Raw genomic sequence first — 23,993 nt, 5'->3', positions numbered from 1 at the left:
TTAATCAAATTAACAGATCGAAATTGGCCGCTTCGGTTTGGGTAAAAAACCCAGTTCAATCGGTTTAATTGGGATTTTACAAAAATTCGGTTAATTGGTTTCGGTTCGATTAACAGTAAAAAATAATTCAATTGATGAATTAATCGATAGATTTTAAATATAAATTATGAATATAAATTTTATTTGTTAGGGATTAGAGCTCGGGCAGTCGGGCTTGGGCCTGGGGGGAAAAAGGGCGGAGGGGTCTCACACCCTTGTCTCTCACAGCTCACTTCGCTCTCAGACCGAAGCCCCAACCAGTCGCTGCGTTTGTGTTCCATACTTCCATTCTTCTTGCTCCGGCGGCCACCAGCTCGCTGTGCAAACCCGGTAACTCTTCCTCTCCTCCTCCTCCTCCTCCTCCTCTTCTTCTTCTTCTTCTTCTTCTTCTTCTTCTTCTTCCACTTTTTTTATTATATTTATCTGCGTTTTTTGGGTTCGCATTTATCGACATTTTTGCTGCTCCATTTTAAATTTCTGGTAGAAATCTTCACACTGCTTCGTAATTTTTCGTTCTTCGCTGAAATTTTCATATTTGATGTTTGATTTTCCTTCATATTGCGGTTGGGAAGGAGGCATGATGCTTTGAGTTAACATTTTGGTATTTCCTGATGTTGGAGACGACAAAGTTTTGACGTTTACAAAGTGGAATGGAGATGGATGCGTTGAATTTAACTTTCTTAAGTTCATTACTAAGCTGTTGAACTGTTTGTATCAAGGTCAAATTTGTTTACTGATCTATGGCTGTTCAAGCACCCAATTGAAATTCAATTACTCTATGATTGGGTGTATATGAGTTTCAGGCATTAAAATTGAATTTGTGTGGATTTGGACAAAATGTAGAATAAAATTGTATTGACTTTCTTTCAAATTTACTAAATTCAGCTTCAAAATATTTAATGGATGCTCCCAAACTCCACTTTAGAGCCATGAAAATTAGGTGAAATCTAGAGAAAATTTATCCTAGTTCTTGGTTAGTTTTATTGGAATGCATTATTTAGTGCTTGAAAATTTTAAATCTTGAAAGTTCAATGAGAACATATTCCTTTGAAACATTATCAAGTGTTTGCTTCCATTTGATTTTGTGGAAAAATGCTGTATTGTAATTTTATTTTCTTTTAGCCAGTAAAAGTGATGCAAATTTATTCATTAAAATGCTATTCACAACAAATGCATCGATTAAATTTCAGTGGGATGATCAAGGAGTGCTCATTGCATGCATTTTTAATAATTGAAACCCAGAACTACATTTTTTTGAGATTTATGCATATGATTGCCACTTGCTAAGTTATGAATATGAATGCAATAGGTAAGCATATTGTTTTATTTTAGTTTTTGCCTTCAATGAACAAAGCCATGCGTGTTTCTTTAGGTCAATCGACTGTTGATGACATAGTAAGCATGTAAAAGTTTTTAAGGTAAGAATGCTTTATGTTGTGGATAGAGTACCATTCTTCGTTTTATTGCCTGTGTAGATCTTGCAAGCTTCAATTGTTTGGATCAAGCATTTTGTTTGAGGAAATGAAAGGAAAACAAGAAGCAATTAAGCTGGATTTGGTTAAAAAAAAAATTATAATTGTATTATGTTTCTAGCAATTAATCCCAAATAATTTCGATTAAAATCGGTTAACCGAATTATCCGAATTGGCAATTCGGTCGGGTTGGTTCGGTGTCATCCATCAGTTCGGTCGGTTCGGTTAACAACACTATTTAACCGAATTTTTCGGTTAATTTGGTTAATTACCCGAATTTGACCGAATTGACCGTTTGCTCACCCCTACTGTCAACGACTCACCAATTGACCATTTTCTTCGAAAGATTATAAAATCTTGTCACGTAACTTGGTGGAATAAGATAACTTTAAGAACTGGGGCTGGGTTAATTGCAGCTGTTAGTCACTTTACCAAAATCCCTGTGCTTAATGATGCGTTTCCAATGGTTCATGAAAATCATAGTCTAAACTGATGCCCATGTTCATGGATGAGAGTCTTTGCACCAACTTTCTAGCTGGAGTGGAATATGCAACAGGTAGTGATTCACCTTTAGGTTTGGATGGATGTAGTCACCATTGGGTGTGGCTTAATTTTAACCTCTTACATTTTGGATGATAAGACAGAGTACCATGAGCTGTTTTATATCGAAGCAGCTTTGTCAAAACTTCCACGATAGCAGTTTTTAAAATCATGGTCCTAGCCTTACCAAACCCCGATATCTTCCTCTGCAATGTGTTAATTTTTGTTGGCCCTGAATGTGTGCTTCTCGGCCTTTTCTCCATTTTGGCCTTCTCTCAAAAAGTGAGGATGATGCATCCTTGGACACTGGGACTTTGTAACTCTTATTTCACTATTTATTTCCAACCTCAGCTTGAGCCTGGAGCAGGGTTATACCCAGCTTTGTCTTCAGTGTGGCCCATTGAAAACCAACTAGGAAACACCTAATACTTCTGGAAGCGCTATGTGCTGCTAACACTGCTTGGTATGTGTCCAATATATGTCAGAAGGTAAATTAATTATTTTTATTAGAAGTTCCAAGTATTATTGATTTACTCCGTGCCAGTACTTCTTAAATTAATTATAGGAGAACCACATTTGTTCATTGAAAAGGTTGTTCTTATGTATCATATGGCAATATATGATGCTGTTGGCAATATATGTTCAATATGATACTGTTCGCAGGTATGTTCACTTCCCTTGCATCTCTTCCGCTTCCAGTAATCCTTCTCACATGGAATTCAACTGGGTATTTAAGTTCAGAATAGTCATTTTCCTAGGCACATTGCATGTGCAAGTCTGTTATGTACTTATATTTATGTTAATCCAGATGATGAATAGGAATTTTCCTTTCCATTTTCTTATCAATTCTTATCTGTTCAGAATTTTCTGAGATCTGGAAGGTGGGTTGAGGATTCACTGAGTGGCACCTTCCATGCCCTCAACTTCTGCATTTCTGCGTGAGAGGTCTTTTTCCACTAAATGTCTTGCAATCCTAAAGTTAGATTTCTAACTTGACAAATTCTGTAGTGTCTTTCCTCCATGCATGTTGCATCACACACCACCTCTCAAAAACTGAACCTGAGGGCTATAAAAGTTTATATCAAGTGCTCGTCAGCAGTTTTCATTTTTTCCCTCAACCATTTTGGGTTATCCATTTAGAGCGTGCACACATGGCATATAATGAGTACACAATAGGACATCTAAGGTTATGTACTCTCTTTTTTTTTTGGGTGTTCTTGCCTTAGGATATATCACATTTCTTGATGTATCGCAGAAAAGTTGAGAATATACATATGCCGCTTAACAAATCTTGAATATATGTTTAAATAAAATAATTTGTAATAGATATATTAACTAAACATGTGAGCAGGGGTATTACAAGTAACTAGTAATAAATGTTTAGTGGCATTTGTCGCATCCCTTTGGGTGCACTGCTGTCTGACCTCACAAGAGATTGGAGAGCAGTGCTCTTGTAATTGATACTTGTTATGTTGTTCTTGTTATTTTATGCAAGAAAGCCTCTTTCTGTGTTTCCCTGAGGCATTGTAGTTTAGCCGAAGATACAAAGCACCAACGAAGGACTTCATTTATAAAAGGAGTGTGGTTCCTTACATATTCTTGATACTAAGAAAGAGATCTAGATATGTAAACGGTAAACCTATTTAAGGCAATAAATATTATTACAACCAAGCAATAGTCTACCAACACTTTTCTTTGTAATCCATATAAAAAATAGTAATAATATTCCTTTAACCCCCTTTTATCTTTTCATTTTGTGCTAATCTTATATCTTTATATTGTTAGACACGTGTTTTTTTGAGTATCAAGATAATCTAAGCAAAGACCAAAGTCCTAAGAAGGAGACGTAATGGATCTATGCTGAGTTTGATGTAAGGAATGCATAGTTGGGACTAACACCCTTGTAGACTATAATATTGCTGGGAACTGCTCATGATTAAGCTCAAATAATGTCAAACCTCTTTTATTAGATTTATTCTTGTATGAAACCTTTAATATTAAGAGATATAAACAGTCAAGTTTAAGAAAGGCAGAAAAAAGACTTATCTATGAAGATTCTATGTTTACTAGGGTCATCCCGAGAATATAGCAAAGTTACAAAAAGCTTATATTGCTTAGATACCCACGAAATAAATCAGAATTAGTCCATGGTAGTTTCGGTGGTTCACCTGGTTTGTGGTTGCTCCAATTGTTCTAATGTTGTGTGTTGGTTTTTTGGGGTTGTGTCTAAAAGAGAATATGATATGCCATGCTTTAAAAAATCAAAAGCAGTTATGTCTTGGCATTGATTAAGCTGCTACGTGCCCTTCATGAATTGGGCTCACTTTAGCTCCTTGAAAATTCTGTTTCCTGTCCAGGCTTACATAACTATGTAGATCTGCAGCAGTCAGCTGACTCAGCTCACCTTATATTGGACTGATGCAGTTTCCAATGACAGGGTCTTAGTTATCCAAACAACCTATTGATGGATGTGGTCCATTTTGCCTAAGCAAAACATGATTAGAGCTAGGGATTACTAGAACTACTTATATATGGAGAAAGTTTATTTTCTGTTCTTTTGATTAACATAACATGATAATTATATTTTCTTTTATTTTTGGTAACATAACATGACGATTAGAGCTAGGGATTACTAGAACAACTTATATATGTGATACTTGGAGCTGCTTATGGCAATGCCTCTGTTAATATTTATTATTGTGTATAGTTTTCATTCACATAAATTCATTCTATTTTATCTACATCTGTTGCTGGATAGAACTTGTTTTTGCAACAAAAAGGTTCTTACTTTATGAATTCATTCTATTTTATGTAAAATTCTTGCATGCCATTTTTTTATGGTCTATGGGGATTCTTTGGAGGCTGGCCTTAGATCGTTCAATAGTGTTCTCGTCATTTTTTTGTAGTCTATGGGGAATTCCATAGCTAGCAATGGAGCATGTGTTTATACTATTTTTTTTTATTTTATATATTGCAAATCTTTTTTTTTTTACATTACTATTATTATTTCATTTAATATTTATAAATTTTTCTTTTGGGTGTATCTATTGCAGTTATGGCACGTTTAAACATAGATCAAAACCTTTTGATAAGACAAAAGAAGTTGGTAGCAATAGAGACATATCGAAAAAACATGCAATGTGTAGTATCCTGGTGGTACCTTTGTACTTCCCATTTGTTACGAAGACATGCAAAAAAAATCTTTGAGTGGAAGGTATATCACGGATTTCTATTTAAAAAGAAAGAACATCTGCCACCTAGCATATGTGAGTGACTCATCTTGCATAGCGCAACTTAGAATGAATAGGCAAGCTGTTACCAACTTATGTTACTTGCTCCAAAGTTCGGGTAGATGAAAAGATATAAAAAATATCCCCTCCATCCAAAGAGTTGGTTAGAATTGGGGAATAATTGATTAAAGTAATTAAACAAAGGATCTAATCCTAAATGAAAGCTGGAGAACAGACATATAAATTCTCTGTAATCTATTCGATTATTACGAAATACTTGAAGATATAAATTCTAAAACACATCAGGAGATCAATTATTGTACATAAAAAAAATATTACTTGATCACCAATCATTGATCATCCACATCGTTTGATTCATTTTCAAATTAAAGGTTCATCTCCCATTTCTTTGTACTTGGAAATATACTTCATCCAATGCATTTTCAAATTCACAGATATGTATATATATATATATATAAAACTCAGGAGATGTGTACTAGCTTATCCTATTTCTATCTATAAATCCCCCTGCACCCCCACTGCACCACGTTAATAAATATATACCTCATTATTTTAATTTGTAGTGACTTGATAAGAACATACCTGATAGAAAAAATTTTTTTTTTTATATCACATACAATTCATAACTGCTAATACTTCTCCCTTTTTTGTTTTATCTTTTAACATCCTAATTAAAATATATCTCTATTCAATCTTAAAAAAACAAATAATATTGAAAAATCACAAACCTAATCTTAGAGTGTTTTGTCTAACTAGATCAATTTCTCAATGGTCAAGACTCAAAAGGTAGCCCTATGCCCAACCAAGATGTTCAACAGAAAACACAAATTGCTGAGAACAATCAAATATCAGAATGCCCATGCAAATTGCTGCATAACTGAGTATTCTAACTATGTAAAAGTTGTTCTATTATTAGTGCACAACTTTTTGATTCTTTGGTGAAGATAAATCGTGAATCTTGTTATGAAAACCAGGCCTTAGGCTTGTCTTTAGTGACCTTAAACAATGTAGGTATCTCTAGGCTAGAGATGGACCTTCACTTGCCATCAACCTTGGTTGTTGAGATTTTCAATGAACTTCAGGATTAGTTGCCAACTACTAGAATAGGTACATTCTTCTATGACCTTGCTCTTCAACTCACCTTTCCATTTCTAACCCAAAAAGTGTGTAACAATTGATTGCTCTAAAGTTTATTGAAAATTCTTTAATCATGAATCCAACTGTTGAAATCCCCTTAAGATTATTTCCCCTCCATCCATTAAATTTTTACCTCCACTCCTCGCGTCTTCTCCCTCCATGTCTTAACCAAATCTAGTGGAACATCATCCATCAATCTAGAATATAGACCAAATTCATGTTTGCTTGAGCTACCAATAGAGTTGGATATTAAATTGATTTCTTGTTTGGAGGATTTGTTATTTTATCAGAGGGCATTGCATCCTTCTATGCCAATTGGAGTTGAAGGATCAGTAAAATAAAGGTTGCATCAGTATGCTTTACACTTTGGATTCTTTCAAAAGATTCTCGTTTGAGCGTCATCGTCCCCAGAGCATAAGGTCAAGTTAGCCTTGGTCGAAGCGTGGTCTTCTAACCTCAAACACAAATTGATAATTGAGAATTGAAATAAAGAGAGTGGATCATCTGATTGTTAGCTAGCCTTTCTATCATCACCTTTATCTATCTTCGTCTTTCTTATTTGAGTAAGTGATGCTCCATGATCGCATAAATTGGCGGAAAATGATTCATATAGCCGACCCCACCTAGTGGGACTTAAGGCTTGTTTTTGTTGTATGGCCCAATGTTTGTAAGAGAAGATTTTTGATTATTGATCTTGAAAAACTTTAAAATACACTAAAATTTTTATTTTTGTGAAATAATTATTAAAAAAAAAATCACAATTAAAATGCCCTAAATTATTGAAAGAAAATATCGCTCTTCAAGAAAAATAGTTTTATTTAAAATCTTAAATTATTGCTGAATTATCACCTTATTTTAAATTTGTTAATATTTGTAAGAAAACTATAAAAAATAATAAAAAAATCATAAAAGTTGTATAATTTTTCTTGAAAATTAAAATAAACAATTTATATTTATTTCAAAAATTAAAAATTTTGGTAACTAATCAGGCAAAATAAGATGGGAGGACCAATGAAACAAGAACGTAGGTGGTCTGCGACTTTGTCGAATCGGACCCATCGCCATAGCCGCATGTGGTCACTGCTAACTGTCGTCTGCTTGCCTAGGCCGCCTCTTTCTACCCTGAACAGACTGCATCTCCTCTGCCTGTGTTCCTCTCCCTGTTTGTATTTTGGCTCCCCCCCTCTCTCTCTCTCTCTCTCTCTCACACACACACACACACACACACACACCGACACACTGACACAAAATTTATTCACCTCTCTTCACTTGCGTTTCTTTACAATTTCATCCGCTCTGGTTCATTCTCTTCTATATCCACCACTGTGAGTCCTCAAAAGCTATAGACTCTTCGTTTCGTCATCTAGTCCCTAATTTCTTGTTCTACTTTTTAAGTTTGTTTTTGTTTTTGTTTTTTGTTTTTTTGTTTTTTTCTTGTTTTTAGTTTCCTGGATTTGTTTGCTGCAATTGATGCTAATTTTTGGTTTCTCCTTGTTGGTTTTGTGCACTGCGTGCCAATGATTTGATTTGGTGTGTATGTGTGGATTTTTATTTTTGTATTTTTGGGACTTTGTTCAAAGTGATTCATTTTGATTTATGTTACTACAATTTTTCTTGGGTGATGTTCTTCCAATCTGTTAATCTATCACTTGTCTTGATAGCCAATATTTGGATAAATGTTATAAATGGTGACTGAACTTTAGTAGTAATTTCAAATTGATCAAGAACTTCAATTTTGCTATATGATGAACCAAAATTTTCATTTTTTAAAATATTATCCAATATGCAACAACAATCCTCTGTTGTTGACTGAACGCTCTCCTAGCATCTCAATCAGCTACCTCAATCAGTCTTGGTCATAAAAAATAAGAAAATTCATTGAAATATAGAAAATATGGATTTTATTTGGCAAAACCCTAGTCCCTAATTCTCTTACAGTTGGCAAAAATTTCATAAAGTGGTAAATAGGTTTGACTAGAACATGAGCTTATTGGATGATTAATTGAGATGTCAGGAAAGCATTTTGTTAGTAACAGAAGACGATTGTTGTACATTAGATGACATTGAAAAAATATTTAAAGTAAAGTGAATAATATATTATAAATTGAAATTTGAAGACTAATTAGAAACTAATGCTAAAGTTCAATGACTATCCATGAAATTTCCCTTATATTCTCCCTCCTCTTTTGTTTTCCTCTATGGAAATTCTGATTTATCATTTCTAGGCTAATTCATATCTATTTGTTTTTCACTGGCACGATGGTTGTCGCCGTGTGACCTGGAGGTCACAGGTTCGAGGCGTGGAAACGGCTTTTTGCAAAAATGTAAGGTAAGGTTGCATACTGTAGACCCATTGTGGTCCGCCCCTTCCTCGGTTTTTGCATACGCGGGAGCTTTGTGCACCGGGCTGCCCTTTTTTCACGCTGGCACTTCAACTATCCTTTTTTGGATATATATGCTTATATTTGATTGTGCTTTTCAGGAAGGTGGTGGTGAAGCTGTCTTAAGAAGGCTACAAGAATGCGTAGATTCCCATTTTGAGGACCCCTTTCAAGGATCCCTTTCACAATTTTCATCTGGTAAGCCATATGGCCTATATTTGTTTTTTATATTGATTAAAGGAGACATGGAGGGAGAAGGCCCGAGGAGTGGAGGTAAAAATTTAGTGGATGAAGGGGAAATAATCTTTAAGGGGATTTTCAATAGTTGGATTCATGATTAAAGAATTTTTAACAGAGGAGCAATCAATTGTTACTCAATTTTTGGGCTAGATATGGAAAGCTGAGGTTGAAGAGCAAGGTTATTGACAAACATATCTGTTCTAGTAGTTGGCAACTAATCTTGATGTTCATTGAAAGTCTCAACAACCAAGTTTGATGGCAAGTGAAGGTCCATCTCTAGCCTAGAGGTACCAACAGTATTTAAGGTCACTAAAGACAAGTTTAAGGCCTAATTTTCATAACAAGATTCATGATTTATCTCCATTGAAGAATCAAAAAGTTGTCCACTAATAATAGCAAATCTTGTACATAGTTAGGAAACTCAGTTATGCAACAATTTGAATCGGCATTCTGATATTTGATATGTTCTCAGCAATTTGAGTTTTCTCTTGAACGTATTGGGTGGGCCTAGGCTACCTGTTGAGTTTTGACCATTGAGAAATTGATCTAGTTAGATGAAACTCTTTAAGATTGGAAGTGGTGTTATGGGTGGGAGCTGGAGAAATCTCTCAGCTTCCAAAGCCATGTGGTAAGCCTCGCATAAAGTAGTGGGACGCTTTCAAATTTGCTTTATTGTATGCTTTCTAATTTCATCCCTCAGACTGCAACCCTTTCTTGAACGTAATCAAAGCTTTATATTCCTCACCAAGAGGACATTGATAAATGAGGTCTGTAAATTTAATGTAATAATCAGTGACACTAGAAGAAAGTTGCCTAAGACTACACAGATGGTCGACTAATTGCTGAATGTGGGGATAGGGGGTTCTCCATTATAGTATTTGTTCGTTCCAATTTTTTGCCAAATTGCTTTGCTAAACAGCCTAAACTTGGAAGTTTTGATTTAGCAAAGTAGATACTCCGGTGGTCCACACTCCATACCAATTAAAATAATTCTCCATGTCGTCCAACCAATCTAAGAAAAAATGAGAGCTTGATCAATATCTAGGTTTTATCAATTGTTGAGAATTTCCAAGTTGGTGGGAACTAGATGTTGGGAATTGACTCATCATTATTTTTTTCAAGAGAGAAAATATGGACCAATGCAAATTCAAACAAGTACCAATTACATTGGTAACATTTGATCAATTTCTATGGAGGCCAAGTAGTGTAAGCTTATGCAGCATTATCAAAATTCCTTGTGTGCAGTTTTAAGAGATTCTTCAAATATTTCGCTTCAATTTCTTGTTGATGCTACAAGAGAACTCCAACAATAAACTTGAAATGGTGCTGGCATACTGAATTTATCCTCCAAATGTATGCATCAAACAATTGAAGATGGATTTCTTGAGACTAGGATCAAAATATCGCAAAAAAATTCAAATATCCTGGAAAAATTCAATATTCCTCAGTTCTGAACTTGTGTGAGGTGCTCTTAGGCTGACTTATCCTAAGAAATGTGAACCAGACTTGATCAATCAGTTTACAGTCAAACAAATTCAAAATCTCAGGAGAAAAACCAAAAAATTGTGGGTAGAACCAATTTCTCACAGTTCTCAAAGCTGGAGAAGAATGGCAATTTTCCACATGCGCATTGCAGTGCATGGGGTGCATGTGCCTGCAGCGAGGGTCCTCTGGTGATGATTTCATGGATGGAGGTAGATCAAAGGATGGTGAATGAATGTTAGTGGTGGTGTGTCAAAACTGTCAGAATATTGTGTGAATGGCCGAATGGTTTGGCCTTGAGTTCTGTATATTATATATAGACTTGACAAGAATGCTATACATGGAAAGTAAATAAGTTCTAGCATGATTTTAGCTCTATACATGTAAACTATAATCTGTCAAAAAATATATGCTAACTGTACAAAATAACAGTGTTTCGAAAGGCTTTTTTGAGGCGCGCCTTGAGGCGTTTTGGGACAAAAACGCACCAAGGCATATGTGTAAAGGCAAAAATCCACCAAAGCGTACGCCTCAGCCAAAAAACCACGCTTTTTTATGCCTCATATGCAAGGCGTACGCCTTTCGGTATTCTTAGGTTAAAACACAATTTTATAAGTCTAGAACCCAAAACACACTGAAACCATATCCTCCCTCTCCCTCCCGCAAAGCTTCTTCTCCTCTGCTCTGTCGCTGAAGCCTGACGAAGCCTTCGCTCTCTCTTCGAAGCTTGGACGAAGCTCGACAAAGCATCTGCTCTCTCTCGAACCCTTGACGAAGCCTCTGCTCTCTCTTTTGAAGACTTGACGAAGCTCGGTGAAGCCTCTGCTCTCTCTTTTGAAGCCTCGACGAAGCCTTTGCTCTCTCTCTCTTGAATCCTCTGCTCTCTCTCTCTCTCTCTCTCAGCATCTGCTCTCTTTCTTTTGAAGTCTCTGTCCGAAGGGTCTGAGTTCTTTATTCATCTCTCAAGTTTTTGTTTCATATTTTAATTGCTTAAATTAAATCTTGCTGCACTTGCTGAAATATGTTTGAAGCTGATTCCAAGGGGCAAAAAAAAAAAAATATTTTTTTTTGTTTGGAAATACATAAAAGAAGTTGATGGAGAAAAATATTTTAGATGCAAATTTTGTGATCAACATTGCAGTGGGACTGTCGCAAGGTTTAAACATCATTTGGCTGGTACAAGGAAGGGAATGAAACCTTGCCCAAAAGCCCTCAAAACGTGAGTGATGAGTGTAAGAATGCTCTTGAAAAATTCTGAGAAGAGAAGGGTAAAAGAAATGAACTTCTTGAAGAGATTGGGCAGGGTCCAGGAGGAGGGAGTCAGAGTGCTAGGCCCAATGTTGGAGATTTTGAGCAGCAAAATAGTGGGAGTGGCCATACTCCTAGGGCTAGAGGTCTAATGGATAAGTTTTCATTTTCACAGACCAAACAATCCACTCTAAACTCAAAATGGAAGAAGGAAGAAAGAAATGAAGTGTGTAGGAAAGTTGGCCGTTGCATGTTCAACAATGCTTTACCATTTAATTTGATGGATGACGTATATTGGCATGTTATGGTGGATGAAATTGCTAATTATGGGCTAGGTTTCAAGCCTCCATCTATGCATGAGATGAGGATGTGGATCCTTAAAGATGAAGTGAAAGACATCGATGGCATGTTGAAAGGCCACAAAAAGGCTTAGAAAGAATATGGATGTTCTATTACGATTGATGGATGGACCGATGGGTGTTCAAGGGTCTTGATTAATTTCCTTGTGAATAGTCCCGTTGGTACATGGTTTTTAAAATCCATTGAAGCTTATGATTCTATAAAAAATGGTGATTTGTTATTAAAGTATATGGATGAGGTGGTCGAGGAAGTTGGTGAGGAGAATGTTGTGCAGGTGATAACTGATAATGCAAAGAACATGATAAATGGTGGAATAAAGCTTATGGAATAGAGGGACAAGCTCTATTGGACTCCACGTGCTGCACATTGTTTAGGTCTTATGTTGGAGGATATTGCAAAATTGAAGATCCATGCAGGCACAATCCTAAAGGCTAAGCAAGTTGTGAAATGTATTTATAATCATTCCTATGTACTTGCAATTATGACGAAGCATTTCACCAACAACAAAGAACTGATCCGCCCTGCAATGACGCGCTTTGCTATTGCATTTTTGACACTTCAGAGCATTTAAAAATAAAAGCAAGGCCTTCAATCTATGTTCTATTCGGAGATGTGGTGCACTTCTACATATGCAAAAATGCATGAAGGTATAAGGATTTGCTCAATAGTTTTATTTGACCAACATTTTTGGCCTCACATGGCATATGTTATCAAAAGTGTTGTTCCTCGTGTGTGTTCTAAGGGAAGTTGATAAAGTGTTGTTCCTCGTGTGTGTTCTAAGGGAAGTTGATTCTAAGGAAAGACCAGCCATGGGGTTTCTCTATGAAATGATGGGTTCGGCAAAGGAAAAAATTGCTGCAAATTTTTCTAGAAATGAGAAGAAGTATGGACCCATTTGGAGAAAAATAGATTATAGATGGACTTCACAACTTCATCACCATTTACATGCTGCAGGATTTTTTTTTTGGATATGCCGGGTTTCCTGGGCGTACGCACCAGACTAATCCCACACCAATGCCAGCCATGCCCGCATCCAACACGTAGGAGGTAGATCCAGATGTGCGCTGCAGGTGGTAGGGTTCGGACCCCAGATCCACCGTTATAAGCGGCCTTTTGGGGCAAGTCTTTACCACCTTAGCTTATGCCTGGGGGCACATGCTGCAGGATATTATTTAAATCCCAATTGCGTTATAAAGAGAACTTCTCTGATTGTGAAGAAGTGAAGAAATGACTATTTGAATGCATGGATAGAATGTTGACATATGAGGAGATGCTAGCTGCAGGCGTCCAATTTTATTTGTTTGACAATGCACAAGGGGATTTTGGGACTCGAGTGGTTGTTGACTCCAGAATGTTGAGAAGCCCTGGGTAAAAGTAATATTTCAGTAAAAAATAGTTAATTAGTAGTACTCTATCCTTGTTTATTCTTATAACTTGGAACTTAAACATGTTCTTTTTTATTTTGTAGCTAATTGGTGGAAGCGTTTTGGGACAAAGACCCTTGAATTGATGAACTTTGCTATTCGTGTTCTTAGCCTGACATGTAGTGTTAGTGGATGTGAGAGGAATTGGAGCACATTTGAGCAGGTTCTTAGTTCTTACTTCTTACAAATGCCATGTTATTATGGTTTCACTCAAATATGAAAATATCTTCTAATATCTAAAAATTTAAATGATCTAAACTCAATTGTAGATTCATACGAAAAAGAGGAATTGATTAGAGCACAAGAGATTGAATGCTCTAGTTTTCGTCAAGTACAACACCAAATTGAGGAAGAGAGCTATAAGAAGAAGACAAAATTATGATCCAATATTGGTGCTAGAAGTAGCTTCAGATGATGAATGGATCACAGAGAAGGAAGAACCTAGCCTCCCAAAAGATACTTCTTCGGTTGATGATGAAAATGTCCTAGATGTTGATGCTATTAGAGCTTTGCCCATGGTACCTCTTGAAGGAGATGATGCTAAAGCAACACAAGCTTCTGGTAGCTCGCATTCTAATCTTCCTAGAAAAAGGAAGATTAGTGATTATTGTGAGAACTTGAGTATATACATATCAATAGTCATTTTTGAATCTACTAATTTATAATTCTCCATTTCTCCTAACTCTTAACCTATAGCTTTATTGAATATGTAGGCACTCAAGACAAAGGCAAGAGGCTAACATTGGAAACAATTGAGGAAGACAATGATGTTGAAGTGGGAGAGGAATTTATTAGTGGAAGAGCTCCTATTATAGATGATTATGATGAAGATGAGGATGTTGATGAAGATCTTGATAGTTCCCACTGAACTTTGTTGATTAAGATTTACTAGAATCTTAGAAATTAGAATCTTGGATGATGAGACATTGTGATGTTGTAATTTGGTTTTTTCTCTTCTTTTTGAAAATTTATGGCTTATTTTTAACATGCATTGTTTGAGTTAGCTAAAATTGGCTTATATGGTACTTAAGAATTATGTTTTTATTTTTTTCTCCATTATTCTAATATTTTTCTCATTTTAATATTATATATATAATTTTATTATTTATTAATTTAAAAAAAAAAATACAATCCCAAGAGGCTTACGCCTCAACCCCTTGAGGCTTACGCCTCGCCTCGCGGAGGGTAAAACGCCTCGCCTTTTAAAACGCTGCAAAATAATGAATGGAAAAATAAAGAAATAATTGTGGGTTGAAATAAGGAAAGAAATCTTTTGTTGTTTGCTGTTCCGTTGATAGCCCCCCTCAAATTGATGTGGGTTGATCAACAAACATCAATTGCTACTTAGGAAGCAATCTCGATGACGAGTGAGAACTTTGGTGAAGATATCAACAATTTGTAATTTAGTGGAAATTTGTGGAAGAGTAATGACACGAGCTTCAAATGCTTCACGGATTGAGTGACAATCGACTTCAATATGCTTCGTGCGCTCATGATAGACAGGATTGACCGTGATCTGGATAGCACTTGTATTATCGGCATGTAGAGGTGTAGGATTGGTCTCAGAAAAATCTAGCTCAGCAAGCAAACCCTCAAAGTCAAATAATTTCAGAACAAGCAAGAGACATCGCCTGGTATTCAAATTCCGTCGATGACTTAGAAACTTTGTCTTGCTTCTTACTCTTCCAAGAGATCAATGCATCACCTAAGAACACACACCAACCAGTGATGGAGTGACATGTATCCGCATTACCAGCCCAATCAGCGTTGCTATAAGTAGCAAGGCAAGTAGAATTGCCTGCAGGGAAGAATAAACCACAGGTTGAAGTGCCTCGAACATAGCGTATGATCTTACGGACAGCAGCCAAATGAAGATAACAAGGAGTCTGAAGAAACTGGTTGACTTGCTCTACAACAAGAGAAATGTCTGGTCTTGTAATGGTGAGATAGACAAGACTACCCACCAATTTCCGGTATAAACTTTGATCAGCAAGTAAGTCACCCTCCTCTTTGCGAAGCTTGACATTATTCCATGGGAGTATCAACAGAAGTACCCTCCTGAAGGTCAGCTAAAGCCACTAAATCATTAGCATACTAATGTTGATCGAGTGAAATACTAGAGGGACTATGATGCACCTCAAGACCAAGAAAATATGTGAGAGACGCAAGATCTTTTATATGAAAGAACTCTGAGAGATGAGTTTTGAGCTGAGCAAGTAAAGCAGAATCAGAACCAGTAATCATAATATCATCAACATAAACCAAAAGAACAACAATACCCATGTGTGATTTCCGAAGAAACAATGAAGTGTCATACTTGCTCTGCTTGAAAGAAAATTGTAATAAAGTGGTGCGGAATTTATCAAACCAGGCCCTCAAAGCTTGTTTGAGACCATAAAGAGAGCGACAAAGCTTACACACATGTGAAGTTGGAGAGGGAAACAAGCTTGGGGGTGACTTCATATCAATACACTCTTTAAGATCCCCGTGAAGAAAAACATTCTTGACATCCATTTGATGTAGTGACCAATCACTGGAAGCAGCAATAGCCAGAATCGTATGAACATTTGTCATCTAAGCCACATGAGTAAAGGTCTCTTCATAATTGATACCATATTCCTGATTATTCCAAAGTGCAACAAGGCGAGCTTTGTAACGATCCAAACTTCCATCAGATCGGACCTTGACTGAGTAAACCCATTTGCTCCTCAGAGGAACAATGATGGGAGGACAAGGGTCAATGTCCCAGGTGTGATTGGCCTTTAGAGCAGCAATTTCTTCCTGCATAGCTTGTCGCCAACAATCATGCTTGGCAGCGTGTGAGTAGGATGTGGGAATATCTAAATTGGACAATGTAGCAGTAAGAGTTGAAACAGAATTGCTAGAACTGGAAGAGCGAAACCCATACCTATCCGGGGGTACAGACACTCAAGGAGAGCGACGTACCTAAGGCTCTGGAGGTGCTGCAACTAATTGAATCTGGAGCTTGGAAGAATTAGATATTGGATGAGCCATCGGAAGAGACTGTGCGCGGGAGCGTCGCGTATACACAATACCTGGTTTAAAACGAGAATTGACTTGATGAGGATCCAAGAACCGCTCCTCAAAGGAGGGTAGAATCACAGTAGAAGAGGAGGGTATAGAAGACACAGGAAAAAAATGTTGATTTTCAAAAAAAAAAATAACATTCCTAGAAATGTGTGTACGATGCAATGTAGGATCATAGCAAACAAATCCCTTTTGACACACATTATATCCCAAGAATGCACATCAAACAGATTGAGCAGATAATTTATGTCACTCATAAGGAGTTAAATGAACAAAACATACACAACCAAAGGTACAAAGGTTATCATAACTGCGTTGCTTAGCAAATAAGCGGAAATAGGGAGACTCCATGAGTAGGACTTGAGAAGGTAAACAATTAATCAAGTAGCAGTTTTCAGAGCCTCAACCTAGAACATGGATGGAACAGAGGATTCCAGCAAGAGAGTACGTACCACATCTAGGAGATGATGATTTTTGCATTCGGCTCCTCCATTTTGTTGGGGAGTAGCAGGACATGAACGTTGATGAATAATACCTTTAGAAGCTAAAAATGCCTGAAACTCAGTAACAAATATTCACTACCAGAATCTATGCGTAATGTCTTAATAGAAGTAGAAAATTGATTTTCAACATATGCTAAAAACTCGGTGAAAGTTTGAAAAACCTCAGATTTAGAGCGAAGAAAGTAGACCCAAGTAAATCTGCTATGATCATCAATGAAAGTCACATAGTATTTAAATTTTTCATGTGAACTAATTGGGGAAGGTCCTCAAATATCACTATGGATAAGATCAAAACACTGGGAAACTCTACTAGCATGCAAAGGGAAGGGAAGAGTTTGCTTTTACCAAGTTTGCAAGAAGCACACTCAAGAGATAAAGAAGAAAGTTCTTTATTACCAAGTAAACCAGAGTTTAATACATGAGATAAGATTTGAGTATTGGGATGACCTAAACGATGATGCCACACCATACTAAGATCTGAAACATTATTACAAGAAAAAGACTTAATAGAAGAAACTGGAGAAAGTGCTGGAACAGACAAAAGTAGTGGAAACAAGTGCCCCACTTTAGGTCCCTTTGCAATTGGCTCCCTTGTTACCTGGTCCTGCACAACACAATCATCACTAGAAAAATTAACAAATCACTTGTTATCAACTAACTGACCAACAGAAATAAGATTCGTGGAAAGCTGAGGAGCAAGGAACACATTAGTGAACTTAAAAGAGGCATCTCCGATAGTAGCTATTGGCAAAGAACTGCCATTGGCAGTTTGAATAGCAAATTGACCAGCGCAGGGTCGAACATGACACAAAGTAGTGGGATTATTCGTCATGTGATTAGAGGCACTCGAGTCCACATACCAGAGTTTAGTAGAATTGTTACCTTGGAGCCCCATTGCTGATAATGTCGAAATTAGCATTTGTTGCACCATTTCGGGCGTGCAGTAATTCGCTGTAGGAGGTGCAAGAATAGAGGAGTCACCTGAAGAAGAGCCAAGGGCCGCGAAAGTCATTGTGGGGGGGGGGGGGGGGGGGGATTACAAAAACAAAAGTCTGAAATGCCTGGGCCTAACAATTATGCAGGCGGATACGACAGTCTTTGATAATGTGACCCTTCTTGCAATAAGAGTAGTATTTCTTGGGACAATTAGCAGCGATATGCCCAAATTCTTTGTAGCAAAAACACTACAAGGTGCTAGAATGCGCAGGTGGTCCCCATCGTTGAGCGACATAAGCCACAAGGACGGACCTTGAACTACCATGAGATTGTGCCAGTGTAACTTGAGTACTAAGTCGTTTTTCACGAAGTAACTCACCAAAACAAACATCAAGAGAAGGAACAGAAGAGCGATTCAGCAGAGAAGAGTGAACAGATTCATACTTGGGACGAAGTTTCATAAAAAACCAATCACGACAACTAGTCTTGTGAAGACGTTGAATAATGGGAAGAGAGGCAACAGGGACATCTGCGGTAACCAGATCAGAATATTCATTCCAAAGAGTCTGAAACGCCGAATAATAGTCTTGGATGGAGCAATTGTCATGTTGAAACATGACAATCGCATGCTCTAATTGAAAACGACGGGCATTATTATTTTGATGATATATTGTTTTCAAATAAGTCCACATGGATTGAGCGGTGTGATAAGGCCGCTAGTTGGGGACAATATGTGTCTTAACTGAGCCAAGAAACCAAGACATAATCCAAGCATCAAGCACAGCCCATGAAGGACAAGCCGCTGAATCCTTGGATTTATCAGGATTGGGCGCACAATCTGTGCCATCAATATGACCCCAAAGATCTTTTCCCTTGAGGAAAAGTTCAAATTGAAAAGCTCACGTAGAATAATTGTTGCCCGTAAACTTGGCACATACAAGTGCGGAGTCCATGCTAAATAAAGGACAAAATCGAGAAGCCCCAAAAAGAAAAAAACAGACTGTGCCGAAAGAAAAATACTACCAGAAAATTGAGAAGCCCAAAAAATAAATCAACGCAGGGACAAAGATAACCAAGATCAACCTGCCTGCACTAAAAAATAAATCGTGAACCAAGAACCTGCTGTGCTGAGAATCACAAGAACAGAAAAGCACCAGAAACAGCAACAGAAAGCTGTTCCGATTGACCTGCCTGCACTAAAAATAAATTGTGAACCAAGAACCTGCTGTGCTGAGAATCACAAGGATAGAAAAGCACCAGAAACAGCAACAGAAAGCTGTTCCGATCGACCTGCCTGCACTAAAGAATAAATTGCGAACCAAGAAACCTGCTGTGCTGAGAATCACAAGGACAGAGAAGCACTGGAACAGCAACAGGAAGCTGTTCTGACAGCCCCTCAGTCACAGAAATACCAAAAAACAGAGGGCCAAAAAAAAAATTCAAGAAGAGAATAGACCCCCGACAGCCACAGAAACGAGAGGCACCTCCGAAACCGAGAAGACAAAAAAAAATTCGAGGGGGAAAAAAATTAGCAGTCGGCTGGCTCTGATACCGTGTCAAAATATTGTGTGGATGGTCGAATGGTTTGGCCTTGAGTTCTGTATATTATATATAAACTTTACAAGAATGCTATACATGGAAAGTAAGTTCGTTCCAGCATGATTCTAGTCCTATACATGTAAACTATAATCTATCAAAAAATATATGCTAACTATACAAAATAATGAATGGAGAAATAAGGAAATAATTGTGGGCTGAAATAAGGAAAGAAATATTTTGCTGTTTGCTGTTCCGTTGACAAAAACAACTCCAGCAAAGTTGGATTTTGAAGGGGTCGGCAGCTAGAAAATTTCAAGTGGCGCATGGGGGCCACACCCCGCTTTGTATGAAGATGATATGGAACTAGTGTTTCAGGGATTTCTGTTTTTAACAGTGAGGGAGGTGTAATGAAATGTTGACTGGAAAATGATGTTCTAAAAATGAGTGGCACAAACTGTAATTTTGGCTGGAAGTAGTGACTCATCACTGTGCAGGCAATTGGCTGGAAGTTGCAGATGAACAGCCTGTGCGGTGATGGTGGTTTGTTTTGATACCAAATTGATGTAGGGCAGTAAAGAGTTAGAAACGGAGAGGGAATTCAGGGAGAGAAGCAGAGAGGAGGAGGGGAGAAGAAGGGAAAAAAAGGAGAGGTTGCTGTGCAGGACAGAACAGAAGAACAGAGACAGAAATTGAAGGTAGAGCAGGGAATTGAAGAAGAACAGATAAAGAGAGGGACTAGAAAGTGGGAAAACTGTCTGGGAATTCTGAATAGCTGGACAGAAGAACAGAGACAGAAATTGAAGGCAGAGCAGGGAATTGAAGAAGAACAGATAAAGAGAGGGACTACAAAGTGAGAAAACTGTCTGGGAATTTTGAATAGCTGACTAATACATTGCAAAGAAAGTGAGAAAACTGTCTGGGAATTCTGAATAGCTGTCTGAAGCATTACAAAGAAAGTACTTATACCCCAACATTACAACTTATGACCTCAGCTAAAACATATAATTGTAAAGTAACCCCAAAGTACTTAAGATATACAAAATAAACCTAAATTGACTAAACTTCCAAAATAACCAGAATTTTTCCAAACTAAAATGAAAATCCTAACTAAAATATAAACATCTAAACTTCTCCATCGGTGGTTCTCCATCAGCTCCTCTTGATTTAGGCTTGTTCTATACAGGAAAAATAGCTGTAGCAATTTTGCTGAACTTGAAGCTAGTTGTGCTTATAGACTAAATTTTTATCTACTTTTGTTAAATTAGGGTCTGCTCAGACATTCATCAGGCTTTGAGTGGCTGCATTTTGTTCTAAATTGTGTTTTAAGGGTAGATTGTCACTGTCTGAATGTCAAGATTGGGCCATTACCAAAAAATGGTGGCAACATTGGATGATGGAACACCATCAATGGAGGAACTTTATATGTTTATATTGTTGCCAGGGTTTGTATTTTAGTTTGGGAAAACTCTGGTTATTTTAGAAGTTTATTTAGTGTAGGTTTATTTTGTATATTTAACTACTTTGAGTTATTTTGTAATTTCTTGTTTTAGTGGGGCTTTTATGTAAATATTTGTTTTAGTTAGTAGCCAGTATAAGTTTGGGACATGTAAGTTATTGTCAGTTAATCATTTGAAATCAGAACTGCTGCAGTTTCCCTCTCTCTCTCCCTCTTCCACAGATTCTCTTCTTCTTCTTCTTCTTCTTCTTCGCCATCCCTTTTCTTCCTTTTCCATCTCTGTTTTGTTCTTCCTCGTTCTGTCTCTCTCTCTGCTTATCCTTCAGTTCTGTACCTGTTCTGCTGCTTCTCCTTCTACACTCTTCTTCTTACCTTCTCTTCTTCTAATTCTCTTTCGTAATTCTCTCAGCTCTCTCTCTATTTCTGAATTCTATCGTTTGCCTTGCATCAAATCGGCTTCAGAGCAAATCATGCTCACCATGCAGGCATTCAAAATTGCAGAGAATTGAACCATTGTTCATCTGCAACTTTCCAGAAAATTACAATTATGCCCCATAAATTTGAGCACCCTTTCCCAGCAACCATTTTGCACCACCCCTAGGCCCCTACACCATCAAAATCAAAACCATCCAAAACACCACCCTTCGAAATTTCATTGCCATCTGATAGGGGTGAAATTGTTTTGGTGCATTTCAGTTTTGATCAATACAGAACACCGAATTGCAAAATTCAGTTTTTTGAAATACTGAACTGAAACTGAACGAGAACCATTTGGTTTTCTCACTGGCTGGTTCAGTGATTCTATGGTTTGGTTTGGATAATAAGCCGATTATAACGGAAGCCTATCAAGTTTCCTGGCCAGCAAGGACTCCAGAGTTGGAAACCTAAACTGCAAGGACTCCCAACACAATTTTAGGAGAGACTAATGTTGGCCAGCAAGTTTGATGAACTTGCTAATGGGGGGCAACCTATATTTATAGGGAGGGAGAGGCTGAACATCTCTAGCATATCCAATGTGGGACAGGGAGCAATGACTTTGATCTCCTACTCTCCTTGTTTCACATGAGAAGTCATGAGGGAATGGGAGACTCCCCAGCTTTATAAAATCCCACCAGTTCCCTCTTTCACTCATTTTTCTACTTTGATTAAAATTTGGAGGGAAGCTGAGAAAATAAAAATGTCATAATTTTGTATAAAAAAGGGGAATTTTTTTGTAAAAGTAATTACTAGTTGATATATCAATATTAGTTAAAACCTCTGGCATTATATTACATGATAAAACTAATATATATTAATTTATTTTACGTTATTTCAGTTTTATGGTTCGTTTTCAGGTTGGAACTGAAACCAAAACTGAAAACTGAAATTTTCTATTTTCAAAAACCAGAACCAAAACCGAAATCCTAAAAACCAAATAGAAACTTATTTCGGCCCTGTTTTGGGCCAGTTTTTGGTGTTCTGGTAAATTTTGTGCACCCCTATCACTTGACCACTGGAGAGGCCTCACATGCTCTCCCCCCCCCCCCCAAACTCTGAATCTCCTATTTCCTGCAGCTTCCTTGATACACCGCCAGTCGTGGGTCTGTTTGGCTTGTTTGCAGCCCTATACGAGATAAATAATTTGTTTTTTTAACATTGTTTGCAGCCCTAGACGACATAAATAGTATGTTTTTTCTACGTGTCAAATGTGATGATGTGGATCTTGCATTGGTATCTGCAGAGACCTTGCCACCTATTCTGTGAGTTTCCTTCCTTGTAAGAGAACAAAGATGGTCATGAGAGTGCAGACATGGCGAAGTGTAGCAACCTATTTGAACCCCATCATCATCTGCAGCAACATAGCTGTTCATAGGCGTCTTTTGCACGAAGGCTCCTTCACTGTAGAGGAGCTTTTAGATAGGCACCTTGTCAAGAAAGAGAAATCCTACGATGACGATGAAGAAGAGCTCATAAATCGTCATCAACTCACCAGCAGTCGCCGAGAAGCATTAAGTCTCTACCGGGACATCCTCCGGGCCACCCGGTTCTTCACGTGGCCTGACTTAAAAGGTGCTCTATGGCGAGACATCCTTAGAGAGAATGCCCGAAGGGAGTTTGAGGAGGCCCGGTTTGAGAAAGATCCAGAGATCATCACTCGCTTACTCATTGGTGGGCAAGAAGCTGTGCAGCAGGCTCTTGAGAAGCTTGTGGAGAAGCAGAAGCAGCAGATTGCACAGGAGCCTAGCAGCAGTGATGGAAGGTGAAATATATTAAATTTGGTGTCCTTGTATTTGAGGATAATGTATAAGATCATGTTGTTTTTCTGATATTATTGTCAAATCAATAAAATTAAGTTGCATTCACCTGTAAATCCTTCATTTATTTGTTAATTTGTTACATTTATTCAGGGACTGGGAAAACCCTAATCCTTTGTTTAGCTGTTGAGAAAATCCATGGAGGTAAAAGTCCAAATAGAAAATAGACTGCAAAATTTTTAGCATAATGTATAATTCTTACCCCAGTTCACTGGTCATTTCCTTCCATTAATTTCCACTAGACTTGCTCCTTTGTTCTTTCTGGTTCCTCCCACGTTGTGTTGGATGAGACAACTTCTCTTTTTATATCCATCTATATAATCCTTTTGGTGTAGGGAAGACATCAAAACACAGATATAATTATAATTTAATTGTATTAAATCTAGTACATAAAGGCTCTTTATAGGCTCCCAATGTTTAGAAAAATAAAAATTTTAATTTCGAAGTACTAATTAAATTCAAACTATTCAAATACTATTTTGCAACTTAAAATGCAAAAAAAGATATTCTGGAAACAAACAAATCACTAGCAAAAATACTTTGAAAAGAAATCATCTTATAATTATCTTTGGAACCGAAAGATAAAGGACGAGAAAATAAAATCTTTAATTTCATTTCTTTTACTTCTCTTTCCCTCGACTAA

At 37.3% G+C, this 23,993-nt stretch overlaps 1 protein-coding gene across 6 annotated transcripts; it reads left to right on the top strand.

Annotated features, from left to right (window-relative positions):
* Positions 1-185: 185 nt before the first annotated feature.
* Positions 186-23,406, top strand: LOC131162131 (uncharacterized). Of its 6 annotated transcripts, XR_009138686.1 has the most exons (6): positions 205-369; positions 8,665-8,768; positions 8,922-9,018; positions 13,619-13,737; positions 13,844-14,183; positions 14,288-14,639. XR_009138686.1 is itself a non-coding variant. In XM_058118311.1 (4 exons), the coding sequence occupies exon 4, from the start codon at positions 22,826-22,828 to the stop codon at positions 23,297-23,299; it is 474 nt and encodes a 157-aa protein (XP_057974294.1). In that variant the 5' UTR covers positions 186-369; positions 8,731-8,768; positions 8,922-9,018; positions 22,777-22,825; the 3' UTR covers positions 23,300-23,406. The 6 variants fall into 6 exon arrangements, 5 of the variants coding, with proteins under 5 accessions (XP_057974294.1, XP_057974295.1, XP_057974292.1 ...); XM_058118311.1 differs by lacking the exons at positions 13,619-13,737; positions 13,844-14,183; positions 14,288-14,639 and adding an exon at positions 22,777-23,406 and having other exon boundaries at positions 186-369; positions 8,731-8,768; XM_058118309.1 differs by lacking the exons at positions 13,619-13,737; positions 13,844-14,183; positions 14,288-14,639 and adding an exon at positions 22,777-23,406 and having other exon boundaries at positions 189-369.
* The last annotated feature ends 587 nt before the right edge of the window (positions 23,407-23,993 follow it).

Source organism: Malania oleifera, chromosome 8, assembly GCF_029873635.1.
Source record: "Malania oleifera isolate guangnan ecotype guangnan chromosome 8, ASM2987363v1, whole genome shotgun sequence".
Lineage (NCBI taxonomy): Eukaryota > Viridiplantae > Streptophyta > Magnoliopsida > Santalales > Ximeniaceae > Malania > Malania oleifera.
The sequence above is the reverse complement of the archived record's forward strand: the minus strand, read 5'-3'. Positions and strand labels throughout refer to the sequence as shown.